Genomic DNA, 11,009 nt, shown 5'->3' with positions numbered 1-11,009 from the left:
TTATTTTTTTAGAGTGAGATATAGGGAATGATTTGTGTATAAAAGTGTGGTAGGAGCTAGGCCAATGAGATAGAGATAGCGTGTTATTTTGTCATGGAAACTAATGAGTAATGTCAAACCATATTTCAAAATGAATCTTCCAAATAAAACAATGGAAGCAACCATGTTGAAACAAATCACCAAATGCACTTGTAATATGGTGCACTCAAAGTTAGGTATTCTAGGTCAATATACATTATCCTTTTGGAGTAGGTAATCATTGATACTAAGGTCAATTAATCTTCAGTTGCAAGTGAATATTTAATTTTAAGCAATATAAAGAAAACACAGTCTTCAGTTTACATAATGCAGATTATAAACAAGAAGACACTGTGATGGAGAAAGAAGATAAAAACACATTCCCTTCTTACTTGAACACTTTACAAAATTTTCTACACTCCAAAATGGCAGTGAAACCAAATAAACTACAATTCAACAATCACATTTTGCCAAAACCGCAACATATAATCTTTTAGTTATCAAAACTCTTGTGGCATTGGTCGTCCTTCTAAGAAGGACTTGAACAGCACCAGTGACCTCTCAGGCTGTGAAAATGGAGCCTCATGTGATGCTCCTCTGATGGTGGCAAATGAAAGAATGTCACCATAAACTTGAGTCCACCCACCCACCTGAAAATATTTCATAAGCACAACAAAAATTCAATTACAAATTCTATGAACAAGCAAGTTGAGTTTAATTTGTACATAATCTCAGCAAAACTCAATAGCATAATAAGGTTCACCTGCTGCTTCTCAAACCACACCCTGTATGGCACAGTGGTTTTCAATCCTAGCTTTTTTGCCAATTTATGTACTAATGTTCTACTTCCAGTCAGAGGGATTACTGAATCCTGATCACCACTGCATAACAAGAGTTATTAATTCACTCTCAAAGACAATAATAATACACACTAATTAATGATTAAGGCCATGCCAAATTCAAATTTGATCTACAACAGATTTCACTTCATAAGGACTCAAACAAGTACCTGTATACCAGTACGGGTATTCCCTCCTGTACTAGCTTCCCCACAACAGTGATTGTTGGTATTTCCAAGTCACGCAGCTCATAATCAAGGACACTGACAAGTATATATCATAAAGAAGTTGGGAAAGAAAGTTAGAGATTAATATTTTAAGACAAAATATAAAGTAACTGGAAATTTCTGTCAATACTTTAGAGAGTAACACTAGAAAACATGTTCATGAAGAGAGGCAATGCAGGACACTAATGTTTAACTAGATTAGTTTCTGAACATGTTATCTTATCCATGGTTTTTGTTGGAAGTCTTAGAGATAGGGCGAGTTAATAATATATAAATGGGTGCAAACCTCATTTTAAAAGTCGATTTTGGCGGATTGAGTTAGACTTAAAGTCTACTTTTTAACGGTTGTAAAAAAAAGAAAATATACAATATAAATAATGAAGGCAAGAGAGGGGGATTACTTGCTGCAAGCAGACCATCTTTGAACTCCAACAAGACGTGCATGCAAAGCTGATTGCACATCTTTTCTGTTCAGATAATTGACTGTTTCATCTTCCACACATACATCTATCGTTTCAGTGACTTGCTGTTTGATAAGAAAAACAAGACCAGAATTTCATGGCCTCAGTACTTTGATTCAAGTTGGATAGAAAATCAAGTAAAGTTTGTTGGTGACACAAATGGAATTAAAGAGAGCTATAAGATAAGCTCACCTGGGGATTGAGGACTTTGGTTTGTGAAAACACTGAAGATAAACAAACATCAAGGGTCACATCATACTTGTCCACAAATCTACTTGTTTCTGTACTAACTTGGCTCATAACACTTGAACAGACAGGAGAAACAGCACCATTGTAGTATTCCCTCACATATCTTGAATAGTTACAAACAGAAGAGAACACTTTGTACGTTGTATCTGAAATTAATCCATGTGACCAGAAGAACTCTGCTCTCGAATTGAAATCTGTGGCAAATTCTAGAACTGGATTACCAAGCTGCAATGAAGGAAACCAGCTTCAGATGCCTGAATTGCTTAGTCAAAATGAAAAACTGATAGATAAATCTTTGGCTGAACTTTGTTGTTTTCTAGTTTTCACAAAATATTTACAGATACCAAAAGATTAAAAGAAATCTGACACGTGGCAGGAAAAAGAAAAGAAGAATAATTGGAAGTTTGTGCCATAACTCACAGCAATGCCTTTCAGATTGAACAACTTCTCCTTTTTGTTGAATTGGAGCATAAGCTCAGCCAGTTGAGGAACATAATGGCCTAATGATAAATTCCAAAATATATAAATAGGTGCATAATTTAACTATGGCTTGCTTCAGTGTACACGAAAGATATAATAGATGAAGGGTTACCTGCATAGCTTTCTCCTACAATGAATAAACTTCTGTTTCTGTATTCTGGGAACTTTATAAACCAGTTTTTCAAGAACACCAAGTTATCCCTGGCTATAATAAACAAAAAAAGGAAACCAGTTTCAGAAAATCAATGCAATCTTTGAAGGATCAGATCTGTCAATTTTGTAAACAAAAACAACACTAATTAGTCAGTGGACAAGGCATAATTTAAAGTAAATTAGCAGCTTGCGAAATAGTAATATGTTAATAAGAAAACTTTGGGGAAAAGAGACAGAATATTGCAAAAGGTAAAGATAGAAAACAAGAAAAGCAAAAGGGAGATAGTGAGAACTAAGAAGGGGAAAATGAAGAAAAAGAAAGTTGATCCGAATCTTCCTTGAGCAAATCCTTACTTTAGCCAGGTGAAAATGCTGCATTTAATGGTTCTTTACCAATTACCATTCTAACCAATAACATTGAGAATGATTTTGTAGGGTACAAAAAAATTATTGAAGTTAAATAGAAGGATGAACATTAAACTTGCCTGTGATTTTGTCATTCACACCCTCATAAGCAGAAGTATCAGTTGAGTAAGAGAATCCAACTCCAATTGGCGTTTCCAAATACAGCATATTAGCTTCTGCAACACATGAGCACAATGCTAATTAACATGTCATAGTTATGCTCTTAGACTAAAAGTGAAAGTTCCCAATTTGATAGAAAAAAAAAATACAAATGTGTAGAGGTAGGTACCTCTGTTCCAGCTGAATTGATTCCTAACCAAGCCTTCTCCTTTGGGCCTAAATGGTCCATTCTCTGAAAACGCACCAACCCCAAGAGAAGAACAACCAGGCCCTTCAAACAAACATGAAACAACAACACAAAGCATAAGTTTCCAAACTTAAAAATTGTTTTTTGATTGAAACCTTTAGGAGTGAGGAGCACCTCCATTGAGCCACAGAACAAGGGGCTTGGAAGCTGCATCTTTTTCAGCTTCAGCAAAGTAGAAAAAGAGTGCTTGCTGGTTTCTGTCATCAACATTTACATAACCTGAAAACTGGTGAAACTCAACTTGGGGTTGGCCCGGTAAGTGAGTGATCCTAATATGAGAGGGTGAAGGGTGCACAATGCCAAGCTGAAGAAGTTGAATTGTTACACACATAACAATGGAACTCCAAAGAAGAGAACACATGACTTGGCTTTTGCTTCTTACTTTCACTTTCAGTTGCAAAAGCTAGTTGTTATTGTTGTGTGTGAGAGTAAGTGGTGCCTATATAAAAAGTAGGAACGTTTTGCTTTTTCAATACTTTTTATTAGTTGGAGATTTGGTTTGTTTGGAAATTTGGGGTTGGAAATTGGCGAGGAGGGAGTGAAAGTACAGTGGAGGGTGGAGTGAAGTGGTGAGTGAAATGTGATGTGCTGATTCGAATCACTGTGTAAATGCACGTGTGTGACAATTTGAGTTGTTTTATTATTGTCACTCACTGTTTGTTTTCCCCCACTTTCACTTTTGCATTTTTTCAAACACCCTTCCTTCATCACAATTTATTGTTCTGATAATTAAATAATTAAATGAAATGATGTTATGGACCTTCATCATTCGCCTCCGCAATTATCATGTATAAATTAATTCTAAGAAAATGATCAAATGAGGTTTTGTTTTATTTACTTTCAAATATTTTTTTTAAAAGGTGGTATCTTGATAAAGACCTCTCTCGAATACTTCATCTTGTTTATTAAACTTATGTATAATATGAAATAGGTTGAATTTAAGAAATAGTTTTTTTTTAAAGCTCAAAATAAAGTTTTAGATGAAAGTTTTTTTAATTTTGAAACAAGTTAATTCAATTAAATAAATCAGTTCAGATGCTTTATGATTTTGCTTTGGTTAGATTTTGATACGTCTTCCTATGATTTGGTTAACTGTTGCACACTAATTTTCGAGATTGAATAATTAGCTATATTAATACATCGAAACCTAGTTACATAATTATATATTTTACAATATTAATTATATTAATAGTAATGATTCAAAATATTAAATATATATATATATAGGAAATATCTTTTCAGATTTTTATTTATAATTTTGCCATTTAATAAATAATTATTTTTTAAAATTAAAATAATTATTTTATCATTTTTACTTTTTAAGTAATATTTGTGTTAGATTTAACTGTTTCATTCATTTAAATTTTTCAAAATTAATAATTTTTAAAATAAAATAAATATTTTAATAAAAAAATTATCTACAAAATAAAGAAATAATTAAATATTTATAATAAAATTTAAAAAATTATTTATATTTATTTTTAAAATTCAAAGAAGTGAAAGTTCAAAGTGTTTGTGTGTCTATTTAATTCTCAAATCTACTAACCAAATTATTATAAAAAAATTAATTATCATAAAAAAATAATTATTAAAAGTAAACACACCCATTAAAATAATAACATTTTCTTTAAAAAATAATTATCTTCACAACAAAGACAATGAAGAAGGATACAAATATTTATACAAAACATAGTGGATCCCTTTCTGTCCAAGAGCCTCTAAATCATTTCGTTATTGATCTCTTATTTGTTCTTCATATTTTCTTCATATATTTTATTTTTTAGTGAACATTTTTAGTATAGCAAAGTTAAAAAGAAAGCCTAGAATAGATTATACTGCAAAAGGAGTGAGAATTAGTCTCTCTCTTCTAATTAGGTTACTTTGGAAAAGTTATGAAGATTCTGTGGAATCTTCAAGGAAATAATAAGTCATTATATATAGTAAACTGAACAAAACTTATTCTTACGCAAGCCTTTAAAAAGAGAAAACAAACTTTTCAAAGAGAAAGTAGAAAGAACAAGAAAAATGTTTCTTGAACACAGTGAAAACAATAAAAGTATTTCATCTGAACTTTAAGATAAATGATAAAAAAAAAAAAAGCAAAAACGAGGATAAAATAGTAAGAAGATTATGGTTTGCTGGGTTATATTTTTTTTATATATGGATTATAGTTGTAGTAATTGAGATATTGTTGTTCAATATGACTATATGATATTAGTCTTACACATATAGGATTTTTTATACCAGTTTTACATCAAAATCTTAAGATAATTGTATTATGTGTTTTTATTTTTATATAATATTTAATTTTGTCTATTATATCTAGAGTAAAACTTTTTTGACTCATACTTAAACTATTCCTGACATGTTAAACTCTGATCAAGAAACTTAACTAATTAAGGTATAACAACAATTAAGAGATGGGTCATATGGTTGGAAAATGTGGCAGGAATATGTGAAACCTAGAATAAAGGTCCTATATGGTATTGAAGTACATGTCACAGCTTCGAATATTCGATGTTCCCACCCATTTTAAGGTAGACAAAGATGAGAATAAAAAAAAGAGAAAAAAAAATAAAGAGAGAAAATAGTTATGTGAAACAAAAAGAAGAGATAACTATGAACAAAATAAGACAAACATAACATAGAAAGGGAAATATATGCATTTATTTCCAAGAGAATAAAAGAAAGATTATACAATAACAAGTGAAAAATAATTTTATATATAATCACAGTATCCATGTGATAAAAGTTCATTAATTTTTTTCAAAATCAGGTTGGTAATGATTAATAATTGATGTAACATTATTTTACACGTACATCATCGTTAAGATCTATCCTACACAATTCAAGAAACATAAGAAAAAAAATGGTAAGTTAGGTAATATATCTTAAGAGAATAATTTTTTTCAATTTATAAGGTTGTTCATTTCACAATCATTATATTAACTTTTGAGTTAAATATGTTTTTGTTATTAACTTTCAGTAAATTTTGGAATTAGTTTATTTGAAAATTTTTGGCCAATTTAGTCATTTATCTTTCGAAATACGTGAATTTAGTTCTTTTAATCAAATTTTGTTAGGTTTATTTGATGTTTCGTATGCATTTTAGAATTGTATTTGAGTTGTTTATACTGTTAAACACATTTTCGTTTTAATGTTAAGTCAAATAATACTATGAAATGCGTTTGAAATGTCAAATAAACTTAACAAAAATTGATTAATTGATTAAAAAGACTAAATCCACGTATTTCAAAAATAAATAATTAAATTAGTCCAAAATTTTGAAATAGATTAATTTTAAAATTTACTACTAAGTTCAGAAATAAAAACATATTTAATTTTTTTAACTGTATAAATAATTAACTATAAGACTTAAAATAAATAGAAGATCGGAAATTTCACCTTCTTTCTTTCTTCCTGAGATGATTATGCAGTAGAATAGAATATGGTAATCACATTGGTTGGTACTCATGATTACCACTTACCATGCATGCATGTTGCTAAAAGCTTATCCTATCGATCATATCAAAGATAGTTAAAACTTTTCTTTTGACAGAAAAAGAAGGTTAAAACTCAGAAAACATCTATTTTAACTTATGAGAAAGAATGTGTTGAAAATAATGAATGAGTAAAAAATACGTCACTGATTAATTAACAACAGTCATGGATATCATAATGGCTTAGCACCATTTGAGGTACAATATTATTCTTGGTTAATGATCTTTGCTTCTGAAATGATGATGATGATTATCCTTGGTTAATGATGGTGTCTGGAAAGGAATAATAGGATGATGTGTTATTGAAATTAATATGATGAGGAATGAAAAAGTGAATGTGTTGGATAAGAAAGAAGAGAATGAGGTCAAAATCACCTTTAGAATGGGACTGTGTTTCTCTTTCTCTCTCTTTTTTCACAGTAAAAAGCTTTATACTCTAACAAACAAACGAAAGTAGGGCTTTTAGGGTGTGTTCTATGACAGAACACACTATAAAATATTCATTTATTCAAATGCACCAACTTTATCCTCATCTACATACATTTTTCTTTTCTTTTTTTTCTATTCCTTTTGCCTTACTACCTTGGAATTCATCCTCAACTCAAACTTCCTTTTATCAAGGTTTAATTTTTTTTACTTTAAAATTAAATAAAATTTGGTTCTATCCATCAAATTAAAAAAATAAATAATTTTTATTCCTCAAATTTGAAAAGTTACCATTTTAACATCTCCATGCACACTTTTAAGCGACCAATAATGTTTTTTAATAATTAATAGTAAAGATTGTGATTGGATTGCATTTGTCAGTTAAGACCGGTTTTTGTAACTGAGGGATAATGTTTGAGATTTTGAATTTATTTTCTAAGGTTTATAGGAGCAGTTAAATTAGTTGATCACTCATCACTATCATAGTTTTTTTTTTCATTTCTTAATTTGGATTGTTTATGAATAAGGTTTTTGACTCCTCTTTGAAATTAGATCTGGTAATTGTATTTGGTTATGGCATTTATATCCAAAGCACGCAATGATTTAAGAACTTTCTTGATTTTGGACTCTTAAATAATACACAAAACAAACTGACTAATCCTTTGGTTCTCTTTTATTATCTGAAATAATGAATTGAGTTCATATCAACATTTTGGATGATGTTATTGAAATAGTCTTTCTTGTTATATTTACTCGTACTCCACCCATTTCATAAAGTATTTTTTCATGTTTAACAACAGCTACCCAATATTCGAGAAATCATTTTCATGAACACATATGTGTTTCAGTAGGTCTTACTGTAACCGGTTTGGCTGGAAAAATACGTACTCATATTTTGCACCTCGACGAACATTTCTTGACATTACCTGCCGTCCTGCTTCTATTTGTCTAGATATTATCTAAGTTGGCTCAAGTGAAGTGTACATGGTTTTATCTTTCAATGAGATTTTATTAAGAAAAACTTACAAGTATGTGATTTTAGCCTTAATAAATATTTGACATTTTTAACTCAAGCTCTCATATGATGTATAACTTTATCATCCACATTTAATGTAATCTATATCTAATGTAAGAGTTAGACTCATACCTGAATTATTTCTACTGATATCTAAACACAAATTCATTAGGTTTACTGTATTTAACCTTAGGTATGAGTTACTAAACCAACCTACGTACCAATTGCTTTTGTAAATTACGAATTACTAATTTTAATATGAATTATTTATTAATGTTTAATATTGTATTTGTTATATTGTCTTAGTAGTTTCTGTGCTTTTTTTTTTTTGACATTTATGAAAAGAAAAACACCCATGGTCCCCTGTTCCCTTCCCTTTTTCTTCCTATTCACTCTCGGTCTTACCTTCCAAACTGAGTGTTAGTTCTTTTAAGGTATAGATTGTACCTTAAAAAATAAAACACTTACTCATGATCCCTAACTAAAATTAACAACTTTAAAAAAATCATAATCTGTTTTACATGTATATACATTTTTTTTACCCCTCCAAGTGTTATTTTATTATGTTTATTATATACTCGCACATCTAACTAGACTCTGTTCAAATGGTTTCTTTGTGAACATAACATTATTGGGTTTGTAAAAAGTCTGAACTTAAAATCTGTGATGTGAAGACTATGTACAAAGTCCGAATTTTGTCTCATGCACTATCCATTTCAGTGTAGTCCAAATCTGACTCTCATATTCAAAGCAGCAAAAACTAACTTAGAAAGAACCCACCAACCCATAAAAACAGAAAAAGAAAAACCCATAACAGAAGTTGGGTCTTTCTTCCTACACCTCCAAGCATTTCTTCTGCACCTCCAAAAAATCTTAAAATTCCCAAAATACCCTTTGACCATTTAAAGAAACGCACGGACATCACACCCCCAAAAATACTTCCGGATGTCGACTTCCGGAAGTCAAAATATATGACTTCCGGAAGTCAAAAATCATCACCGGAAGTCGACTTCCGAAAATCAAAAATCATCACCGGAAGTCGACTTCCGGAAATCAAAAATCATCACCGGAAGTCGACTTCCGGAAGTCAAAAAAAATTACGGAAGTCGACTTCCGTATGTAAAAAAAAAATATTTTATTTTATTTAATTTTTTAAAATACGTATACAAAATTATAAAACATTTAAATTTAAAAAAGATTACTTTAAAAAATAAAAAAATAATAAATAATAAAATTACTAAATAAAAAATTAAAAAACAAAATTGAAAAATAATTTAAATTCAAATAATAAAACTTTAAATAATTTAAAAATGGAAAAATATATATATATATATAAAACGGAAGTCGGACTTCCGTATATATATACAAACGGAAGTCGACTTCCGGTATTAAAAATTATAAAACATATATATTTTATAAAGTTTTATTATTATAATTTAAATTATTTTTGAATTTTATTTTTACTTTTACTTATTTTATTGATATTCTTATAAATATTTTATTTATATATTTTATGTATATTATTTTATATTTTATTTGAATTTTTTAATTCTGCTTAAAATTTAAATATTTAATTTTAATTAAATTTTTAAAATTTTTTCAGTTATACATTTTTTATATTTTTAAATTTAAATTTATTTTTATATAATTTATTAAAAATTTAATAAAAATAAAAAAGAATTAAAAAAATTATATTTGAAATAACATATATTAATAATCAAATTTAAAATAAATTATATATCATTTTAAAGAATATTTCTATTTATTTTTATTTTAAATTTGATTATTTATATATTATTTATTTATATTATTTCAAAATTTCTAGAAAAATTAAAAAAAAATTAAAAAAAAATAATAATAAAAATATATATATATATATATATATATATATATATATATATATATATATATACGGAAGTCGGACTTCCGTATATATATATATAAACGGAAGTCAAAATCCGTTTATATATATATATACCGGAAGTCGACTTCCGTGTATATATATATATATATATTTTTTTTTTTTCATTTTTTTTAATTTTAAAGTTTTGTTATTTTAAACATTTTAAAACTTTTTCAATTATATATTTTTTTATATTTTTAAATTTAAATTTATTTTTATATAATTTTTTAAAAATTTAATAAAAATAAAAAAGAATTAAAAAAATTATATTGTTTTTTATTTAAAGTTTTATTATTTTAAAATGAATTTAAATATTAAATAAAATTAAATGAAGCAGAATTTTTTTATTTTTTTGTTTTTGTAATTTAGAGTTTAATATTATTTTAATTTTACTTATTTTTATTTTTATATTTATATTTATTTAATATTATTTAAAGTTAAAAAATACAAATTCTAAAATAAATTAAAAATGTTAAAAAAAAAAAAAATTTACCTTACGGAAGTCGAAGAATTTTTCTTTGACTTCCCGGAAGTCAAATATTTTTTAACTTCCGGAAGTCGACTTCCGAAATTTTTTTTTGACTTCCGGAAGTCGACTTCCGGTGATGATTTTTGATTTTCGGAGATCATTTTTGACTTCCGAAAATCGACTTCCGGTGATATATTTTGACTTCCGGAAGTCAACATAATTTTGGGGGTGTGGTGTTTGCGGATTTTCTTAAATGGTCAAAGGGTTTTTTGGGAATTTAAAAAAAGTTTGGAGGTGTAGAAGAAATTTTGGAGGTGCAGGAAGAAAGACCCCAGAAGTTTAATATGTTATATTTTATGAAAAAAAATTAAATGGATTCAAATAGTCCATTTTTTTTTTGGATCAAGAAAAATTATAGCCCAAGTGATGTATGTGTCAATTAATTCCTTTTTGATGAAAAACTATAAGTTTAGTATCTTCAAATACTTTCATGAAAT

General features: G+C 28.0%; 1 protein-coding gene across 1 annotated transcript; it reads right to left on the bottom strand.

Annotated features, from left to right (window-relative positions):
• Nucleotides 1-375: 375 nt before the first annotated feature.
• On the bottom strand, nt 376-3,740 carry LOC114183711 (serine carboxypeptidase-like 45). The gene is made up of 10 exons (XM_028070827.1): nt 3,314-3,740; nt 3,122-3,223; nt 2,913-3,008; nt 2,387-2,479; nt 2,215-2,294; nt 1,738-2,019; nt 1,486-1,610; nt 1,028-1,120; nt 782-899; nt 376-668 (listed from the first exon to the last, which is right to left on the bottom strand). The coding sequence occupies exons 1-10, from the start codon at nt 3,558-3,560 to the stop codon at nt 519-521; spliced, it is 1,386 nt and encodes a 461-aa protein (XP_027926628.1). The 5' UTR covers nt 3,561-3,740; the 3' UTR covers nt 376-518.
• Between the last annotated feature and the right edge of the window lie 7,269 nt (nt 3,741-11,009).

Source organism: Vigna unguiculata, chromosome 5 (assembly GCF_004118075.2).
Source record: "Vigna unguiculata cultivar IT97K-499-35 chromosome 5, ASM411807v1, whole genome shotgun sequence".
NCBI lineage: Eukaryota > Viridiplantae > Streptophyta > Magnoliopsida > Fabales > Fabaceae > Vigna > Vigna unguiculata.
The sequence above is the reverse complement of the archived record's forward strand: the minus strand, read 5'-3'. Positions and strand labels throughout refer to the sequence as shown.

Coding starts and splice junctions, on each gene's coding strand:
- LOC114183711 (XM_028070827.1), bottom strand. CDS start 3,560: ATGTGTTCTCTTCTTTGGAGTTCCATTGTTATGTGTGTAACAATTCAA. Junction 1,611..1,737: donor CCAAAGTCCTCAATCCCCAG/GTGAGCTTATCT, acceptor CTTATCAAACAG/CAAGTCACTGAAACGATAGA. Junction 1,121..1,485: donor AGATGGTCTGCTTGCAGCAA/GTAATCCCCCTC, acceptor TATACTTGTCAG/TGTCCTTGATTATGAGCTGC.